The sequence below is a fragment of the Sparus aurata genome, chromosome 17 (assembly GCF_900880675.1).
Source record: "Sparus aurata chromosome 17, fSpaAur1.1, whole genome shotgun sequence".
Classification (NCBI taxonomy): Eukaryota; Metazoa; Chordata; class Actinopteri; order Spariformes; family Sparidae; genus Sparus; species Sparus aurata.
Window position 1 is genome coordinate 5,183,103 of NC_044203.1, and position 21,951 is coordinate 5,205,053.

Below are 21,951 nucleotides of genomic sequence, written 5' to 3' on the forward strand. Positions count from 1 at the left end.
TTATTATTATCATTCATCCTCCTGCTTTAGCATGCACTCACATGCACACAAACACACACACAGTATATTTCCCAACGTTATTATAAAAACTATATTTAACGATTATCTTTTCATTCATTCAAGCCAGGAACTCCAGTCAAATATGTAAATGTTTCAGCTCATCGATATATTGAGATTGAATTGAATTTCTCTCAAAATATTTGACTCATTCTCACTGTAACATCTCTTCATACTCCATCAGCTGAAACAAAACAAACTGGAATGCTGGCTTAAATTTTTATTGAAAATTACTTAATATTATTAATAATATTTATTGATTCATAATAACATTTTCATTAGTGTATTATATTATAATACATTAATTAAATATAAAAATGATTAAATATATACGATTTGTATTTCATAATATATCATAATTAAATTGTTATCAATTAATATATTATTTTATATATATTTAATCAAGTGTTCTAATTAACATTGATGTTTTTAATGTATAACATCCTAATACATTCATAAAAATAAATATAAATAGTGAACTGCAGCAAAGTATGATCGTCCGGAGTCTGTGTCAAGTGCACAGATATCAGCCATCTCATTTGACAAATCACCTCGGATACAGATGACAGACATCCCAAGACGACTCTGATTGGACAGCTGTGTGTGCATTTTTTTTTTTTGGCCTTGATATAAACCACTGGTCCGGCTCTGCACGATACCCTTTGACCTCATCAGAGGTAAGTACCTGTTATATCTTACATTAGCATACTGAAATCATTAATAAAAGTGGATTTTATTGAAGCTAGATATTTCTTTCCCTCCCATGATCACGATTACTTATGATTTCGGAAAAATGAATGTAATAGTTTATGGTCGGTCTGTTTCAGCGATATTAATCCGGTACTTGGCGCCGGATTACCGAGTAGCCAAACTAACAGCTAGCGTTAGCTATTAGCCCGGACAAGCTAACGTCTAACGGGCCTACATTAGCTCGGCTACTCGGAGCCCAGTAGCTCCGGGCCAACAGCGTCTAGCAAAGCTGTAGGGCTCCATAAATATATAATATGTCTGTCTAGCTAACAGTAACGGGGCTCCGTCAGTCTGTTTCAATACAACATTATTTAGACGAGCTAACGGCGCTACTCGGCTCTGCTATATAAAACATTAGGCCGCGCTCTAAGCCAACAGCGGTGACTTAGCTTTTTCTATAGGGAAATATTAACCGCAGCGAAAAGCTAACTGTGCTAACATCCGTACACCTTCAACAAAAGTGAGATTATTGAAGATAGACATTACTGTCTCGTGATTTTGGGAAGACTGATTGTTTATGGTCGACCTGTTGCTATATAAGAACTCTGAGCTATAAGCTAAAACATTAGGCCAACCTAGATGCTAACTGCGCAAATCTTGGCCTTTGTTCTCTCGCGGCGCGAACGGTAGCCATTTTTCTCTCCCCTGAACTGTCCCTGTCATGCATAGATCCTTAACAGGGGTCAGATTTCTAACTGCGTTAACTGTGCTAACATCTGTACACCGTTAACAAAAGTGAGATTACTGAAGCTAGACATAAGTGTCTCGCGATTTTCGGAAGACTGATTGTTTATGGTCGACCTGTTACAAGATAAGAACTCTGAGTTAAAAGCTATAACATTAGGTCAAGCTAGATTCTAACTGCGCAAGCGTTGGCCTTTGTTCTCTCGCGGCGCGAACGGCAGCCATTTTTCTCTCTGTGAACTGTCTTGCATAGATCCAGATTTTTACACTCCATGATTTGGGGATTTAAAATTTATCTATCTGCTTGTTTCGTTTGTGACTAGTATTTAATACTACCTTCTGTCCACCTAAAAACACATTTCTCCTTTTGTTTGTTAGATTGTCTGATGATATGTGATTAAATGTTTTTTTTTATGTAGTGTAAAAATATCATACTTAAATGTATTATAGACTTTTACAACCTGCCTTGATTAAATGGAAAAGGAAGCATTTTAAAACATGGCTATATTTGCTTTTGATAATAAAGTGCATTCAGATGTTGATAAAATCCTGTACATTTGATGAAGTTAATGTCATTTTTACTTGTTACTTGTGTTGTATATTTATTTTGTCATAGTAATTCTTTGATTTGAAGAATAAACTATTATAATATAATACTGTGTAGTATAAAATTAATATAGTATTATATTTATCATTTAAAGCAAGTATAATATAGAATTGACACAATTTACAGTGACTCGTAACATTTGCGAGACATTTAACTTTTTATTGCATAATGTCTTTGATCAGATTAAAGGGCTCCTGTGCTTCGACAGCTGAGAGTGACCATCATTGTTGATTCATCGCCCTCAACCTTCGCAGAGCAGTATCACCACATCACACACACACAAACCTCATCAATTCAAATTTCATTTTATGTATAAGATATTACATTAGGTTGTCATAGATTAGATTACTTTACATTAGGTAGTTTAGGTTTAGGTCAGTTTGACAAGTTAGCCTATTAACCTTTTGAGAGGCATTTCTGTTTTTTTTTCTGTCTTCAACTTCTGTCAGCAGGATGCCAAGGAAGTCGAGACGGTCTGTGGCGGCGAGGAAGCGCTGGGAGTCGGAGTGGAGGAAGCTCGACCTGGAGGAGCTGAGGTCCCCCCCGCCCCCCCCGGAGGTACTTGCACAGTAAATAAGCTTCTGTGTCGCAGTGACAGCTATCTGCATGCAAATGGCTGTAGAAATGTTACATCTATTGCTTTCTCATTAACTACTGATTTCTGTATGTCTGCCATGTCTTTGATGTTAATGTGTCATCAGACGGTGTCCCCCCTGGCTGGAGAGGAGCCTTCCAGAGGGTCAAGGACCAAGAGGACCAGGGAGACCCGCCCCCCCTGCTCCCGAGCTCCAGTCGGCAACGTATGTTCCGACCTCACACACTCACACACTCACTCACACACTCTCTCTCTCTCTCTCTCTCTCTCTCCCCCTCTCTCAATGGGACATTGTCTGAGGTTTAATGTGTTTGTAATCTGTCATCAGGCATTTGGATCTTCACCCCCTGCCAAGCCTTTCTGGTGCCTGGCTGATGCTGAAGTTCGTGCACGTAAGTATTCACCTGTTTTATCCCTAAATGATCCAGAAATTAATTCATCATCAATATTAAACTTTTTAAACTCGTTTTCCTGTGCTTTTTTTTTTTTTTACAAGTGATTGTTGATATTTCCTGGTAGGCTTTCCCTCATCAGTTTTACCTTTTATCTGTTTTGTCCTTTACTAAACAGGCTGCGGTACCGGTTACCGCCATCCGGCGACGAGCTGGCCACCTTCGGAGTGGACTGGACGGAGCCACAAGCTGGTCATCCCACCGGAGTCTGACAAGAAGGTGCTATTATTGTCCAGTTTATGAAGGAAGTAATCAATCTTGAGAGGGATTAATGATTTTCATGCTAAAGAAACTTTCTTTGTTGTTGCAGTTTGTTCTGATTGTCGGGGACTCCCATCTCCGGTCCATCGTGGACGGTTTCGTCGTGATGCCAGAAGGGAAGTTTTCTTTTGGTTTCATGTCGACCCCCGGGGCCCATGCCGCTCAGCTGCGGACTGAGGTCCTGCATGCTAAAGTTCCTCGCTCCCCTGATGCTGTTTGTGTTCTTGCCCCTAGCAACAACCTGACGGCGAGCAGGACCGTGGATGAGGCAGCCGTCGACTACGCCCGATTCCTCACTGCTGTGAGGAGCCGCTGGCCGAAGGTAAGCTTTTATTTATTTATAGTTGTTTTTTTGTTTTTTTTAGGCATCTACACCTTTTTAATTAGACAGTGATTTTTTGAAATGGGAAAGAGAGGGGGTGTCACATGCAGCAAAGGTCTGCTGGCCAGGATTCAAACCAGGGTCTGCTGCATATGTGGCATGCGCTTTAACCACTCGACTACCTGCATGCCCACACCTCACTGCTGTGAGGAGCCGCTGGCCGAAGGTAAGCTTTTTTTCTTTCATGTCTCACTTTTCCTGTATTCTTAGTAGTTTTACAACAATAGAAGTAGATTGATTACTCCAATAAGACTAATTGTTTGAGCTTAATGTCAGCTTAGTGTGTGTGTGTGTGTGTGTGTGTGTGTGTGATTTTGAATGAAACTGTCAATTGGTGGTTTCTAAAATGTTGTTCTCTACAGGTCTTTGTGCTGGACTTCCCCCCCCGCCTGAACGAGGATGAGGAGCACCAGAGGGACCTTCGCCGCGAGTACCACCGCGTGACGGCTCGTATGGGTATGTTTTTTAAAAAAAACAAAAAAAACTTGTCAATAAAAGCACGAAAAAGAAATGTACTTAAAAATGTCTTTATATTTTTAGGCTTGAGGTACTTCTCTGCGGAGGAGTACTTCCCCCGTACGCGCTTGGTTCTGTGGAGCAGCGACGGCGTAAGTAGAATATCTCTGTGTGACAGAAAAAGTCTAATTTGCTATAATTTCTTGTGTTTTGATATGAAACAGTCAACATGAGCTACTTTTGAAGTTGAACTTTGTCTGTAAATGGATTTGTATTGTCATGTCTGCAGGTTCACCTGAGCGACCGTGAGGGGATGGGGATCCTCACCCAGCTGCTGTGGACTTCCACGGAGCAGTTCCTCGAGACACCTCCTCCCCCTCCCCCGGTGTCTCCTACTCCTTCACAGCCGCTTAGGAAGTTTTCTCCTAAGCTGGTTGTGAAGGGAGAGGTACGTGCTCCTCTGTCTCCTGACCCCTTCCAGTGGAAGGTCGTTGGTCAGAGCAGCAAGGTTAGTAGGTTTTTTTTATTATATTATGTGTGTTTACATGTGTTTGTGCACCTTTTGGTGAACGGGTTCACAGTCATAACTAAAAGGCACCTATATAATCAAATGTGTGATGTGCTTTTCCAGTCGCAGGTTCCTAGTCAGGCCAGCGTGGCTCAGCAGCAGGTGAGAGATTTTTCTTTTTTTTAACAACAAGATTACTGGTTAGTATTTAAACTTTGGGAATTTGACCAAATATTCATTTGTCTTTGTGTTTATTTTGTTTTTTTGTCTTTCACAGGAGAAGGAGTCCTTCCTTCCACTGAACCCAATGTGGTTCAGTAGCACGGCCCTTCGTGCTATGGAGGAAGTGTCTCCCTCTCAGCTGTCTGACGTCCCGTCTCCTCCAGCGCGCAAGGTAAATTGTCTGACATCTCTTCTCAGCTGTATTATAAAGTTTCTCCTTGTTCCCTTCAGTTACTGTTGCTATGTTTTATTTGACGGTGTAGGTGGCCTCACCAGCGGCAGCCAGGCGTCGTAGGACCACGGAGAGACGCCCCCCTCTCCACCAGTCTCCTGTGAACAATGTATGTTACACAACTGACACACACAGTCAATGTTTATAGCTGAAACGGTGTCTTCATGGAGAAATAACTACATTGTCTTCGCTGTCTGAATTTTGATATATTTGTTCTCATCTATCAACAGCTGGTTGGATCCCCTCCAGCCAGGCTGTCACGGAGACTGGAGGACGACGCCCCCTCCAGCCCGGTTCCTCGGTCCAGGACCACGGATGGATCACCGCCCCGCACCCAAACTTCAGTGACCAACGTATGTTACTCTCTGACACAACAGACACAATCTCACACAGAACATACAGTGTGTTCACTGAGACTTGTAAAGTTCAACTTGTTTGTTCTCATGTGTCAACAGCTGGTTGGATCCCCTCCAGTCAGGTTTTCCTGTAGTTTGGGTGATCCGGCGACCCCCTGCTGTTCACCGGTTGCGAAGGTAAATATTATTCCTATTGAATAAAGTTCATAATGTCATTAGTCTTCATTTTACTGAATTATTATTTGTTCTCAGGTGGCCAGGATGCAGACCCCTTCACCGGCTGGACCGTCCCAGACCCTTAAAGCTGCAGCCTGTCAGTCTCCTCGCCCAGCTAAGGTATTTACTCCACAACTGACACACACAGAACATTTACTGTAAAATCAACTGTAACTACATTAAACTGGTTCATTTAACATCTCTGATACCATTATCTTTCTCTGCAGTTAACAAATGTCAGTGAGTAATTGAAATACATTTGGAAACATTTTCTTGTATCAACTTGCTGCGTTGTGTTGCCTCGTGTCTAAATATTAACTGGTGTTATGATTTATCACAGACCGTCCAGACACCGTCATCGACCTGCTGGCCCTGGATCATCGATGACGGACTCTCCACCTCTCATTCCCCTTCCAAAGAGGTAAGGACGTTTTACATTTGGGTTTAAAGAGTTTGTTCGAGGGAAAGTGTGGTTTACTTTCAACTGAAATGCAAAAAAAAAAAACTATTAAGGAAATGAAGGAGAGAATTAATATATTAATACAATTATTGTTAACAATTATAAAAGTAATAGTGGTAATCAATACATTTATGAACAAAACTAGTTTGACATATTAGCAATGTTTTCATGTGTAAACAGTGTGACACAAGTACAAGATGTATGAGAGTTAATGGTTCTTTAAAGCATCCTTCAAACTTCGATCAAGATGACAAGGGGTGACAAAGGTTTATGATGGTCTCAAAACATTTAAATTTGAAATATGGAATAATCTGTGTTGGTAATGTGTTAAAGTCAAGTATGATATTTTTGTGTATTTGTAAGATTGTCAGCTTTTTTTTTGTATATGTTCAATTGATCGAGAACATTTTGTGGAATTGATACTGTATAATTGGATAGTTGGTTTTGAAGCTGCAGTAGGTAAAATGTTTTTAGTTAAAATTGCTTAAACTGTCACTATGCTATGACTGTAGTATATGAAACAGTTAATTACTACAATTAATGTTAAATAGGCTCATGATTATGCTAATAAGTAATCCTTTATGATAATGATTATAATGTATCTTACATTTCAGGTGCCAGTTAGTGCTAGTATTAGGGCCAGTCATAGTCAGAGTGACATGAGGTACAGGAAGTTCTCCAGGAACCACCAGTGTACCTGCATGTCCCTGACTTTTCTGGCTTATCAGAACGAGGGCTGTCAGTTCAACACTGCTGCCCTCGATAGAGTGCTGGCAAAGGGAGATTTACTTTATGTAGGTGTAAAACGACAGCTGATCCGGGAAAAAAGATTCCACAGTGACCATCTCACTGTGGAAGAACTGCCCAAACAAGTCCTGACAGACACAGATATGTTTCACTTCCACTGGCCTGAAATCAGGTGTGGACCTGTGAAAGCCAGTGGAAGCCAGGCTTGGGGTCTGCCCCTTGCCACACAGTTAGAGTGTCTATCAGGTGATGTTAATCTGGCTTTAATCATAGTAAGTCCAGAGTGTATTGCAGTTTTCCGTGACCAATCAGGCAGGTATGGTGTGTTTGATTCACACTCAAGAAACGTGGTGGGCTTACCTCACCCCCACGGAACTGCAATTATGAAGACCTTCTCGGAAATCAGTGACTTGGCTGACCACCTGCATCAACTCTTTGCAAATCGTGGACCTTCTGCCAGTTATGAGTTTGTGCCGGTGTTATTTGAAGCCATTGGTTCCAGAGAACACCCTCAGGCATCTCTGGCACACAGTGTATCCGGGACAGCTCACTCACCAGTAGCAGAACCTGTCCTTAAGACGGCTCCTACACCACCAGCAGAGCGCGTCCTTAAGACGGCTCCTGCACCAGCAGCAGAGCGCGTCCTCAAGACGGCTCCTGCACCAGCAGCAGAGCGCGTCCTCAAGACGGCTCCTGCACCACCACCAGCAGCAGAGCGCGTCCTCAAGACGGCTCCTGCACCACCACCAGCAGCAGAGCGCGTCCTCAAGACGGCTCCTGCACCACCATCAGCAGCAGAGCGCGTCCTCAAGACGGCTCCTGCACCACCACCAGCAGCAGAGCGAGTCCTCAAGACGGCTCCTGCACCACCATCAAAAAAACATTTTGCAAAGTTGCCAAAGCAACAGCGACGAAGAGCAATGCGGAGAGCCAGCAAAAACCAACACACATTACTGTCTGGTGGAAAAAAAGGGAAGAAAACCCAATATGAAAGGAAAAGATACAGCAGCTGTCCAGAATTTAGGAGAAAAAAACTCAGAGCACAAAGGAAAAGATATGGCCAACACAGTCTCCATAAGAAACAGCGATTACTGTCCTTCAAATGTTACTATGAAATTGTTCAAGATAAGAAGAAGGAAGAACTCGCCAAAAGATACATTGAAGATGCTACTTTCAGGAGCCAACGGAAGACTTGCCTCACAAATAAATACAGGGAAGATGCCACGTTCCGCACCAGACAAAAGAAACACATTACAGATAGATACAAGTCAGATCCAGTGTTTCAGAGCAGACACAAATTTGACATGTGTCAGAGGTACAACACGGATCAAAATTACAGCCAAAAGAAAAAGCAAGATTTCAATCTTAGATATCGCAATGATCCGGAATTTAAACGTCGTTTTAATCAACGTTGTAACCAGCAGAGAGGAACCAAATTGGCCACAAATCCTGCCTTTAGCATATTTTACAAGATGCAGAGAGCGCTTAGAATCAAGAGAAAATACAGACAAATTGTGCCCCACCGCTCCCAGCCCCTGATTGATCCAGTGATCGAAGCAGCCATAGCTGTCTTTCGTGAGTCCATTAGACATGGACCCACATACATTTGTACTGTTTGTAACAGAACCCTGTTTCCTAATCAGGTCAAAGAATGCAAAAGACAAAAATATAGTAAACATCCAAAAGTGGCAGCAGCATGCTTGAAAGGAAACTATGTTCACTTTTGTGACAGTGACTGCTCTACCCCTTGCTCTGTGCCACAAGAGAGACTGCATGAGTGGATATGCTACACCTGCGACAGCCACCTCAGCAGAGGACGCATACCACCCATGGCAGTCGTAAACAATTTGGAGTTGGCACCCATCCCCCCAAAATTGGCTGCACTTAATTTGCTTGAGAGGCAGCTGATTGCAAAAATCCTTCCGTTTGCAAAAATTGTTGCTCTGCCAAAAGGCCAACAGAGAGCAGTCCACGGAGCTGTTGTGTGCGTTCCATCAGAGGTGGAAGCAACCGTTAACAGTCTCCCGAGGCCCAGAGCAGAAGCGCAGCTGCTTCAAGTGAAATTGAAAAGGCACATCAAATACAAAGGTTACCAGCACTTTTACAGCGTTAATATGAAGAATGTGCTAGCTGGCCTTGCAACATTGAAAGAGACACATTCAGAATATAAAGACGTGTTAATCGATGAGACTGCCACTTTTGACTGTCTGCTCGAAGAAGAGGAGCCCATCCTAGAAGAGGAGTCCTGCATCCTAGAGGAAGATGGGGATGTGGATTTGGAGGAAATTTTTAAAAGCCAGAACGAGCCGGGACAGTTAGAGGCAGATGAGTAAGAACAGGAGGAGCTGAGACCAGGCCTCTCCCTGGACACTTGCATGCAGCCCCCCGACATTGCACAGGAAATCCTTTCGTATGGCGACGGAGTATTTAGTGTTGCACCCGCGCAAGGCAACAAGCCGGTTGGTTTTTTTAGCATACCTAAGTTGGAGGCCATGGCTTTTCCTGTACAATTTCCGACAGGAGGGAACACATTAGATGAAGCTAGAACCGTCTCCCTGTCCCCGAGCCTTTACTTTAATTCTAGGCTCTTTGCTGCAGATACACGTTTTGCAAGTGACCAGAGTTATCTTTTCTTTGCGCAGTTTGTTACAGAGACTCACCTTGCAACAAATAGTATGTCTATACAAATGCGCAAAGGAAAGTCGAAAACCAAAGACGGACGTCGCATTAACAATGTCATGCTCCAGGACAAGGATGAGGTAGAACGGCTCATTATGAGCCAAGATGCGACCAGGTTCATGCAGCCTCTTAGAGGCACTCCAGCCTATTGGAACAAAACACTTAAAGATGTGCACGCCATGGTTCGTCAAATTGGAAAACCAACATTTTTTGCCACGTTCTCCGCTGCTGAGATGAGATGGCCTGAGTTCATAGAGGTCATCAAAGCTCAACAGGGAGAACAAGGGCTGTTCTCAGATTTAGATTGGAAAGCAAAATGCGACATTTTGAGAAGTAACCCTGTCACAGTAATGCGCATGTTTGAAAAGAGAGTCGAGGCTCTCATGACGAACCTCATCCTCTCTCCTGCACGACCAATTGGTGAAGTTGAAGATTATTTTTATCGCGTTGAGTTCCAAGCCAGGGGAAGCCCGCACATCCACATGCTAATTTGGATAAAAAATTCACCTAAATTTGAAGAGGACCCCGATAGTCACATCATGGAATTTATAGATAGATACATTAGTTGCAAAATGCCCGACCCTGACACAGATCCGGAACTCCACAAAATAGTGTCAGAGGTTCAGGTGCACAGCAGGAAACATTCAAAGTCCTGTAAGAAGGGAAATGTAGCCTGCAGGTTCGGCTTTCCAAAACTACCGATGGATAAAACATTCATCACCAGGCCCCCCACTATTGATTACCACCAAAAAGAGGATCAAGATGATGCAGACTTCGAAACGCAAATAGCGGAGCAGAAAAAGGCCCTCGCAGAAAACCAAAAATTGGCTAAGCGAACGCTCCAACCAGTTAGAGATCTGCTTATGGATCCAGGCGCTTCGTTCAGCAGTTTGACAGACTTGCTTTGCCAGTGCAACTTAACTTATGAGCAATACTTCTCCGCCACGCAGCGCCTGGCAAACAACCATGTTGTGATGCTGAGGCGCCATCCAAATGATTGTTGGGTTAATGCCTACAATCCTGATTTGCTTAGAGCATGGAACGCAAACATGGACATCCAGTACGTCATAGACGACTACAGCTGCATCATGTACATGATGTCATATGTAGCGAAACCGGAGCACGAGATGACGGAATTCCTCAAGAACGTCATCAAAGATGTTAAGAAATCTGATGTTAACAAGCGCGACGAAATGAAACAAATTATGCAGGCCTACTCTAAACACAGAGAGGTCAGCGCTCAGGAGGCCGTAGCCCGTACCTGCAGCTTACGCCTCAAGAAGTGCTCCCGATCCGTGGTGTTTATTCAGACCGATGAGGAAGGTCTGAAAATGAGTCACCCAATGAGTAGACTGGTAGGAATGGAACCCGGATCAGAGGATGTATGGATGTCGGGGTTGCCTGAAAAATACGTCAACAGACCTCTCACTCGAGAGTTTGAACGTATGTGTCTGGCCGAGTTTGCGTCGGATTACAGGGTACTCTACGGCCAGCAAACGGAAAGCCCAAATGCCATTTTATTGTTAAATGATCAAGGATTCATTCAAAAACGAACTGTAGGAAAACCAGCAATCATTAGATTTACTCGCTTCTCAGAGGAAAAAACTCCCGAGAAGTTTTATAGAAGATTGCTGAAACTTTATCTCCCACATCGATCCGACGCCGATCTGAGAGATGAAGCGCACCCCACTTATGAAGAGTTTTATAGGTGTAGCGAGAAGTGGGGTACGAGAGTAGAGTTAATCGTGGGGCACAACAAAAAACGTTATGAGGGCCAAGGAAAAACCATGGAAGCTGCGTTTCAACAGCTTCAGGTGTGTGGTCCTCTCGTAAACGCTTGGAACTCTTTTGCGCCTGAAATTGAAGTGGACCGGCTGGAGTGCCTGGCTGAATGTGAACCTCGCGATGAAGATCAAAACGGTGAAGATGTCCCTGAATTCGGCACTAAAAAGGATAAGGGGAGCTCTATGCCTAGAATAGAAGCTCCAGAGTTGAGTCCAGACTTTGTTAGGAAAATGTACCAAAGTCTGAACGAAACTCAGGCTTCCGTTTTCTACAGTGTTCGACAGTGGTGCTTTGAACAAGTCTGGGGCCACAATCCAGAACCATTTTATTACTTCCTGTCGGGAGGGGCTGGATGTGGCAAATCGCATGTGATTAAGTGCATTCACCACGAGGCAACGAGAATTCTGCGTGAGCTCCCGAGATTTCGGGACCACGCAGACATGTCCCAACCCGCAGTGCTGCTGACCGCATTCACAGGTACAGCAGCATTTAACATATCAGGCAACACGTTGCACTCCATTCTTAAATTACCAAGGTCCTTGAAGCCACCTTATCAAGGTCTTGGGAATGCACTTGACGAAGTCAGAGCAACACTGGCCAACGCTGAGATTCTCATCATCGATGAGATATCCATGGTCTCTAAAGAGCTATTTGCATACGTGCATTGGCGATTTCAGCAGATCAGGGGTAATCGGAAACCATTTGGAGGCATGTCTGTCCTTGCTGTAGGTGACTTTTATCAACTGCCGCCCCTCGGTAAAGCCAAGCCACTGTGTGTGTACGAGGAGACGGAGTTCGATCTCTGGAAGGATAACTTCAAAATGGTCACCCTGACAGAGATCATGCGACAGAAAGACGATCGAGCTTTTGCTGAACTGTTGAACCGTCTCAGGGTCAAGCAAAAGGAAGATCCTTTGTTAGATGAAGACAGGCTCTTGCTTACACAGGCAGTGGCTGATGGTCGGCATTGTCCGGCACTGACTCTACACATCTACGCCACAAACAAAGAAGTAGACCGTCACAACGCCGACATCATAACTGCTTCCTACAATGATGCGATTGGCATTGCAGCTCGTGATTTTCGAAAAGACCCCAGAACTGGCTGCATGACGTTTGTGTCTGGGGAAATTAAAGGACACAAGCGAGATTTGCCCGACAACATAATGGCTGCTCAAGGAGTACGCGTTATGTTGATCCGAAATTTAGATGTGGAAGATGGTCTTGTGAACGGTACATTTGGAACAATTTCTAACATTGTAATCAGAGAACCAGGAGGCGTGAAGATGATTGGACTCCTGCTGGACAATCCTACAGCAGGACAGAGATTCCGCAAAAAAATCTTAGGTCCCTCAGATAACTCGGTGTACATCGAAAGATCTGAGGAGAACCTAAGTAACAAGAAAGGGGTTGTTCGCCGGCAGTTCCCCATGAAATTAGCTTTTGCTTGTACGGCCCACAAAGTTCAAGGAATGACCATGCCGTCGGCGGTTGTGTGTCTGAAGCGTGTTTTTGAACCTGGTATGGCGTACGTCGCGCTCAGCCGTACAACCTCGCTTCAAGGTCTCACCATCCTTGACTTTGATGAGAAGAAAATTTACGCTGACCCCAAGATCAAGACGGCTCTGGAAAGTATGCCTCATGCATCATTCCAGAGCTGTAGACCATTATTAACGCTTTTAAAATCTGTACAAGAAAATCCAAAGGTTTTGACAATTGTCCACCACAACACGCAGGGTCTGCCATGTCATATGGTGGACCTCAAAGCACATCACGAGCTCCAACGAGCAGATGTGCTTTGCCTTACAGAGACACATTTGTCGGGGTCCTCTGTAGCTGAAATTTTTCAATTGGAGGGGTACACCATGTTCACACGTAGCAGACAGCTGTCTTACAACAGCTGTGTGAACATGGCCAAAAAAGAGGGAGGTGGAGTTGCCATGTACTGTAGAGACACTGTTCAAGCAGAGCCTCGCAGGTACATGCAACAGGTCACTGATTTGGAGTTTGTTGTCCTTAAAATTGAGGCTCCAGTCAAAGTGCTATTAGCGACTGTGTACAAACCGCCAAGTTTTCAACTGGGAATCTTTCTCCAAAACTTGAAAAACCTCTTGGACTCATTGGACATGATAAATCACCAGCCCATCATTGTTTGTGGCGATTTTAATGAGGACCTCCTTTCAAAAGGAAAAAAAAGTATCAAAGATTTGTTTCAGTCCAGAGGTTACACTCAATTAGAAGCAAATTCGACAACTGAAAAGAACACACTAATTGACCACATTTATATTTCACATCCTGATAAATGTCTTCAATCAGGTGTTCTCCAAACATATTACCGTTACCACAGTCCAGTTTATTGTATTTTGACTGACTAATGACTAATCTCCAGCTGTTATGTCCAAGACCTGTTGTGCCATGCTTTACAGTGTACCTTGAGTCCTTACTCTCCTCCTCCTGCACCTGCAGCTGCGGTCTTCTCCTGGTGAGTATAGCATCTGAGTGTTTCTGATTTCAGGTTGTGATTGATCTCCCTGGTTAGTTAGGGAGTGTGCCAGCTGGGCAGAGCAATCTGTCCTTCCATCGGTGTACTATTTGTTATTTTGCCTTTTTTATTTTCGAGGTAATCCTGGGTGGAGACATGTTTCTCTGGTGGGGGCGAGCATTTCAGGGCCTTGGTCACTTGGCTGAGGTTTACTGAAGTTTTGCTTTAAAGAAGCCTCGAGCCCGGCACGTCTCAGAAGGTAGTTAGGTTTAGTTTGGAGTTAGGCAGGTACCAGTGGGCTTGCTTGGATGATCATTTGCACTCGGAGATTTGCTCACTGTGCTCACTAGTGATTGATGTAATTTATTTCAGGTTTTAGTCTTGTTTAGTGTGTTTAGTCCTATGTAATTGTTTTTCATATATATGTTGTTGCAGTGGCATGTCTTGGCTGGAAATAGTTTAATCGTATTGTGTAAATGTCTATGTATTTATTTATTTTACAATGGGGTCAGCAACTTTTTTCATGTCCTTCTTATCATCTCTTGAGATGATGAGAACGACTGGGCCAGTGTGTTACATGTAGTGTAATCATTTTGTAAATACTTTTCAACAATTTTTAAATATATTTATCATGTATTTATTGACATTGTTTGTAATATCTTAACTCATGTTGTTCTCATCTATTTAGATGAGAATGGCATGTGTAAGCTGCAATGTAATAGCTAAGCTAATGTAAAAAATTACATTAGCTAAGCTTGTCATGTAATTATGTAATTTAAGGATGCATGTTTAATTAATCATGTACTTTTATTTTTTCAATTATTTTGTATCATGTAATCTTTTTTTTGCTTTTTTTTTTTTTTTTTTCTGCTGGGTTGTTGTCAATATATTAGTTAAGCTAATCTTGGCTAATATAGGATAGGATAGGATAGGATATATAGGAGAGTCAGGGAGGAAGCTGAACATCCAGCTGAGATGCAGCTTGGTCTGCATCTCAGCATGTCAAACCCAGGTGCATCACAAAGTAAGTATGTCTCTTTTTTTTTCTTTTTTTTTTTAAGTGATTCACTTGCATTGAGTGATTTAACTCAATGATGATGTCATTGTCTTTCTCGGATGATTCAGTGAGAAGGACCTCCAGAGGACTGCAGCTGATCTCTCTCCAATGAAGACAACAACCCAGTAGAAAATAAGGGAAGTAATATTTCATTAAATTCTCAACTTTCAATTTAAATGTTTACATCAGTCTTTGAACTCTGTAACTAATTTATGTCTTTTAAATCTGGCAACATTTATACAGACTACAGGAAGAAGACGTCAGAGGACTGCAGCAACAATAAGGGAAGTAATATTTCATTCTCAACTTTAACTTCAAATGTTTACATCAGTCTTTGAAATCTGTAACTTATGTCTTAAATCTGGCAACATTCATAGAGACTACAGGAAGAAGACCTCCAGAAGACTGCAGCAACAATAAGGGAAGTAATATTTTTGTAAAATGTATAAAGGTTCTTGTAGAATGTTTACATCAATCTTTGGAACCTGTAACTAATTAATGTCCTTTAAATCTAGCAACAGTGTTCCAGGAAGAAGACCTTCAGTGCACTGCAGCAAAATAAGGGAAGTAATATTGTTTTCTCTTCAAATGTTTATGCGATGATTTTAAACTAATTCATGTCTCTTTTTAAATTCAGCAACAGTGATCCAGGAAGAAGACTGCCAGAGGACTGCAGCAGCTCACTCTCCACTGAAGACGTCAACCCAGCAGCAGAGAAGTAAGGGACATTTAACATTGTGTCTTCATTGATTAAGTGCTTAGAGAACACTTCCAACCTACCTGACTAAATGAATGTTTTTAATATTTTAGGAAGAACAACAACTCACAAACTCAGGATGAAGACCTCCAGGAAGAAGGCCTCCTCTGCTTTTTTTTTTTTTTTTTGGAGAAAAATAAATGTTATCTGTTACAATATGTCAGTGTATGCCTGTTGACTTATTAATTATGTTCCAAGTTTAGTTTTCCTTTGTAACAAGGACCATAGATGAAGACGCTGAGAATGAATGGTAGGTGGTGACATGAATACATTGTAGCATTGCATTGTAGTATCACAGCATTGGCAATCCCCATTTCCCGTTGACAATGAATGGAGCTGGGGGGAAAAAATGAATCTTTGTTTTTCAAAGGTCGACATCTCTGGCATACTTTGACCGAGACACACCATTGAAACTTTAAAATGTAGATAAAAGTCTAAATTATCAACGTGGCATTCAACTTTTGCTGTAGCTTTCATACTTTTTTCGTCACGGGGCAAAGCGCACAGCCCACTCTCGCGATTTCCCGGCGGGGAATTGTCTAGTTATTTTTCTTCTTCCGTCCTTTTTTTGGCACTTTTCACGCCCCGCACCGTTGAGCGAATACCAACAAAAAATACATCAAAACGTGCGGCTCGGGCGGACTCGGTATGCTATTATTTTTCTCATGAAAATATTAATTTTTCGCGACGTACGTCGCGAAAAACTGCGACAAATTTCCCATAAGGAATGAATGGGACGAGGTCAAAAAACTCGCAAATCTGCGATGTTTTTCAAACATCTCCTGCTCGGGCATACGTTCACGTGGAAACACCATTCCAGCTTTAAAATGTAGGCACAAGTCCTGAGTATTTTTGTTGTATTTGAACTTTTTTCCTACGATGTGTAGTTTTTGAACTGTGACCCTTGAATGGCGGTGAGTGATTTTGGAGAAATTCAGGGTTTTCAATGAGTGTGTATGGCGGAATGTTCGTGCAGCACAGTGGAGAGGACCAACTGACAGAGTGAGCGAGATTCAAAAATTCGCTCAGAGATTTTCTCTTTCCGTGACGATCCTGGCCACAAATTGGGCTCAAAAACAGTGATACTTTCCAGAGTTGTAGCCACACTTGTCTTCTTTCTCCCAATGTGTCCACTTTATCGGTAGGATTTACGGTTTTTGAATTATCGACCGCTAACCGACAAGAGTAGCTCTGAAATGCTCCATTTACTCCAATGTAAATCGGGAGAAGGATTTCCAAAACTGCACGCTTTTTTAACTCGCTGCCATTTCCACATTTCTGAAGCTAGGACCACAAAACTTAATGAGTGTGTTCTTTAAGGCCTTTCTGGCTCGATCGTGAAAAAAAATTGTCGATATCATGTATGATTTTGACCAAATAGCACTAGTTTGACGTCCTAGATGTGAGGCAGAAATTGCTCTCAAATCAGCTCCCTCACAGGCCGTTGCTACGGCCCTTGCCAACGGTCACCTAGCAACCAAAAACAGCTGGGCCAAGAGAGAGAGTGACAGACAGACAGACACTAGACACACATCAGACAGACAGACAGACAGACAGACACACAGGAGACACACATCAGACAGACAGACAGACAGACAGACAGGAGACACACATCAGACAGACAGACGGACAGACAGACAGAGCGACATGTAGACACACACACACAGAGCTGCTTAAGCGTGCTCTCACATGCACACAGACGCACACACACAGTATATTTCCCAGCATTTAAACTACATTAAACGATCATTTTTTCACTCATTCAATGTGCGGCTTGATCGGACTCTGTATGCTATAATTCAGTTCTCTAGAATATTAATCTTTCGCGTCGTAAGACGCGAACAGCTGCGAGACACTTCCCATAAGGAATGAATGGGATGAGGTCAAAAAACTCGCAAGTCTGCGATGTTTTTCAAACATCTCCTGCTCTGGCATACATTCAGCTAGAAACACCATTCCAGCTTTAAAATGTAGGCACAGGTCTTGAGTATTTTTGTTGTATTTGAACTTTTTTCCTATGATGTGTAGTTTTTGAACTGTGATCCTTGAACGATGGTGAGTGATTTTGGAGAAATTCTGGGTTTTCAATGATTGTGTATGGGGGAATGTTCGTGCAGCAGAGTGGAGAGGGCCAACTGACTCCGTCACAGTCCGTTGCTACGGCCCCTGCCAACTGTCACCTAGCAACCGAAATCAGCTGGGCAAAGAGAGAGAGTGCCAGACAGACAGACAGACAGACAGGAGACATACATCAGACAGACAGACAGACAGACAGACAGACAGGAGACACACATCGGACAGACAGACAGACAGACAGACAGGAGACACACATGAGACAGACAGACAGACAGAGAGACATGTACACACACACACACACACACACACAGCAATGCTTAAGCGTGCACTCACATGCCCACAAACGCACACACAGTATATTTCCCAACATTTAAACTACATTTAATGATTATTTTTTTGCTCATTCAATGTGCGGCTCGATCGGACTCAGGTTGCTATTATTCAGCTTTACGAAATGTTAATTTTTCACGACATAAGTCGCGAAAACTGCGATAAAGTTTCCCATGAGGAATGAATGGGGGAGGCCAAAAAAGTCGCAAATCTGCAACGTTTTTCAAACATCTCCTGCTCTGGCATACGTTCACGTAGAAACACCATTTCAGCTTTAAAATGTAGGCACAAGTACTGAGTATTTAAATTGTATTTGAACTTTTTTCCTATGATGTGTAGTTTTTGAACTGTGATCCTTGAATGACGGTGAGTGATTTTGGAAAAATTCTGGGTTTTCAATGATTGTGTATGGCGGAATGTTCGTGCAGCAGAGTGGAGAGGGCCAACTGACAGAGTGAGAGAACTTCAAAAATTTGCTCAGACATTTTCTCTTTCCGTGATGATCCTGGCCACAAATTAGGCTCAAAAACAGTGATATTTTCCAGAGTTGTAGCCACACGTGTCTTCTTTCTCCCAATGTGTCTACTTTATCGGTAGGATTTATGGTTTTGGATTGATCTGCCTCTAACCGACAAGAGTAGCTCTCAACTGCTCCATTCACTCCAATGTAAATCGGGAAGAGGATTTGCAAAACTGCGGCCTTTTTTAACTCGCTCCTATTACCACATTTCTGAAACTAGGACCACAAAACTTAATGTGTGTGTTCCTTAAGGCCTTTCCCGCTTGATGGTGAGGAAACTTTGCTGATGCCATGTTTGCTTTTTCGTCACGGGGCAAAGCGCACAGCCCACTCTCGCGATTTCCCGGCGGGGAATTGTCTAGTTAAAGTTATTATTATTCCAGCTTCCGTACGTTTTTCAGCACTCTTCTCCTTCTTCAAATCTTGAGCTATTCAAACCATTCAAATATCAAAATGTTCAGCTTTTTAAGGACATTACTGCTTGTATTTTTCTCATTTCAATCTTTTATACTTTTGGAAATATTAAGCTTTTTCTGCAAAATTTTGCCCATTCATCCTTATGGGGATTTTTTCAAATTTCATTCTGCTATAACTTCAGCATACGTTCAGCTATTCAAACCATTCAAATATTCAAATGTTCAGCTTTTTCAGCTCTTTCAACCCTCTGCTTTTCAACTTTTCAACTTTTCACCTTTTTCAGCTATTCAGCTTTTTCCCCAAAAAATTTAACATTGAATCAAATGGGAAAAGCTTCAAATCCTCTTCAAAACTCATCGACTTTCAACCTCTTCTTGTTCCTCATACGTTGAGCGAGAGACACCATTCAAACTTTAAATGAATCACAAAACCTTGAACTATTGACCTTGTATTCAGTTTTTAAAAATCTTGTACGGTTTTGAAATGGTCGCAGTTTTAGTTTTAAGGATTTTAAGCCCGTCTTCTGAGTTTATAATGGGTGTGTATTGCGTGAGCTAGAGTGCGTGACATCATCAACTGCCGCACCCCAGAGTGAGGAGCAGCTCCGAAAACGGGATTTTTTTTTGCTTCAGCTTGACTTGGATCCCACATCTTGTACTTGACATAGACAATATAGGCATATAAATGTAGGAAATCTTGTTGGGTTTCAGCTGATGGTCTCATTTCAGCTGTAGGACTTACGGTTTTGGATTTAGAAGCCCGAGAGCGACAAGCACTCCTGAATGTTCCCCATAAGCCGCAATGTTAATTTTGAGCCAAAATTTCTGGAGGATCGCAGACGGTACATGTTTTGTCTCTCGCTCCTGTGCCCTCATTATGCACTCTACAGAAATAAAAATAACATGGGTGCGTTCAGCAATGTCTCCTGTTACTCACCATGTCACATGTTTTGGCGATAACTGTAACAGTTTCCCAAAAATCGCAGGAGTTTGGGAGGCATTCTCCCATTCATTCCTTATGGGGACATTTTCGTCTGTGTTTCTGCTCCTGCTGCAGCATGTCTGCAGCCATTTGAAGCTCTTTCTGCCTTTAACTTCTCACCTGTCAGCCTTTTTTGACCTTTTTAACCTCTTTCTGCCCTCTTACTCTACAAGTTTTTGGCCTTTTCAGTCTTTTTTTCACCTTTTTATGCTCATTCCACCCTCTTACTCCACAGCCTTTCATATGTTATCACCATTTTAACCTCTTCCAGGCCTCTTACTCTACAGATTTTCATGTTCTTTTCAACTTTTTAACATCTTCCAACGCTCTTACTCTGCATCTTTTTCCTTTTCATCCTTTTCTCACCTATTTGAGCTCATGCACCCTTAAACTTCTTTACCTTTTCATCCTTCTTTCACCTTTTTAACCTCTTCCAGCCCTCTTACTCCACAGCTTTTCATATGTTATCACCATTTTAACCTCTTCCAGCCCTCTTAATCTACAGATTTTAATATTCTTGTCACCTTTTAACCTCTTCCAACCCTCTTACTCTACATCTTTTTATCTGTTCATCCTTTTCTCACCTATTTGAGCTCTTACACCCTTAAACCTTTTCACCTTTTCATTCTTTTTTCACCTGTTTAACCTCTTCAAGCCCTCTTACTCTACAGCTTTTCATATGTTATCACCATTTTAACCTCTTCCAGCCCTCTTAATCTACAGATTTTCATATTCTTTTCACCTTTTTAACCTCTTCAAGTCCTCTTACTCTGCAGCTTTTCATGTTATCACCATTTTAACCTCTTCCAGCCCTCTTAATCTACATATTTTCATATTCTTTTCACCTATTTAACCTCTTTCAACCCTCTTACTCTACATCTTTTTACCTTTTCATCCTTTTCTCACCTATTTGAGCTCTTTCACCCTTAAACTTTACCTTTTCATCCTTTTTTCAACTTTTTATCCTCTTCCAGCCGTCTTACTCTGCAGCTTTTCATCCTTTATTCACCTTTTTAACCTCTTACAGCCCTCTTACTTTACAGCTTTCATATCTTTTCACCTTTTTAACCTCTTCCAGCCCTCTTACTCTACAGCTTTTCATCCTTTTTCACCTTTTTAACATCTTCCAGCCCTCTTACTCTACAGCTTTTCATATGTTATCACCATTTTAACCTCTTCCAGCCCTCTTTCTCTACAACTGTTCATATTTTTTCACCTTTTTAACCTCTTCCAGCCCTCTTACTCTACAGCTTTTCATGTTTTCACCTTTTGAACCTCTTCCAGCCCTCTTACTCTACAGCTTTTCATCCTTTTTCACCTTTTTAACCTCTTCCAGCCCTCTTACTCTACAGCTTTTCATGTTTTCACCTTTTGAACCTCTTCCAGCCCTCTTACTCTACAGCTTTTCATCCTTTTTCACCTTTTTAACATCTTCCAGCCCTCTTTCTCTACAGCTTTTCATCTGTTATCACCGTTTTAACCTCTTCCAGCCCTCTTACTCTACAACTGTTCATATTTTTTCACCTTTTTAACCTCTTCCAGCCCTCTTACTCTACAGCTTTTCATGTTTTCACCTTTTGAACCTCTTCCAGCCCTCTTACTCTATAGGTTTCATCCTTTTTCATCTTTTTAAACTTTTTCGGTCCTCGTCAGCCTTGAACTTTTTGCCTTTTTTGCCTTCTTTCACTTTTTTAAGCTCTTTCAGCCGTGTTACTCTACAGCTTTTTAGCCTTTTTAGATATTCATGTTTCTGCCTTTTCAACTCCTTCAAACATACAACTTCATGTTCAGCTAGAGAAACTGTTCAGCTATCAAAATGTTCAACTTTGTTAGCCCATTAAACCTATTGCTTTTAAGCCTTTCCGCCTTACCAGCTATTGGAAAA

At 42.2% G+C, this 21,951-nt stretch overlaps 2 protein-coding genes across 2 annotated transcripts in view; both read left to right on the forward strand.

The window, feature by feature from the left end:
- Window positions 1-717: 717 nt before the first annotated feature.
- LOC115567173 (uncharacterized) overlaps window positions 718-21,951 on the forward strand; it is a 39,720-nt gene continuing 18,486 nt past the window's right edge. Inside the window, exons 1-15 of the mRNA XM_030393490.1 lie at window positions 718-734; window positions 2,281-2,656; window positions 2,800-2,898; window positions 3,022-3,085; window positions 3,264-3,364; window positions 3,456-3,728; window positions 4,151-4,244; window positions 4,329-4,396; window positions 4,534-4,914; window positions 5,030-5,146; window positions 5,238-5,315; window positions 5,437-5,559; window positions 5,662-5,739; window positions 5,815-5,898; window positions 6,119-6,199. Of these exons, the coding sequence (XP_030249350.1) occupies window positions 2,552-2,656; window positions 2,800-2,898; window positions 3,022-3,085; window positions 3,264-3,364; window positions 3,456-3,728; window positions 4,151-4,244; window positions 4,329-4,396; window positions 4,534-4,914; window positions 5,030-5,146; window positions 5,238-5,315; window positions 5,437-5,559; window positions 5,662-5,739; window positions 5,815-5,898; window positions 6,119-6,199 (1,746 nt within the window). The 5' untranslated portion in view covers window positions 718-734; window positions 2,281-2,551. The remainder of the gene's footprint in view (window positions 735-2,280; window positions 2,657-2,799; window positions 2,899-3,021; window positions 3,086-3,263; window positions 3,365-3,455; window positions 3,729-4,150; window positions 4,245-4,328; window positions 4,397-4,533; window positions 4,915-5,029; window positions 5,147-5,237; window positions 5,316-5,436; window positions 5,560-5,661; window positions 5,740-5,814; window positions 5,899-6,118; window positions 6,200-21,951) is intronic.
- On the forward strand, window positions 9,315-15,704 carry LOC115567686 (uncharacterized). The gene is made up of 2 exons (XM_030394512.1): window positions 9,315-14,952; window positions 15,054-15,704. Exon 1 carries the CDS (start codon window positions 9,361-9,363, stop codon window positions 13,819-13,821), a length of 4,461 nt encoding a protein of 1,486 aa, XP_030250372.1. The 5' UTR covers window positions 9,315-9,360; the 3' UTR covers window positions 13,822-14,952; window positions 15,054-15,704.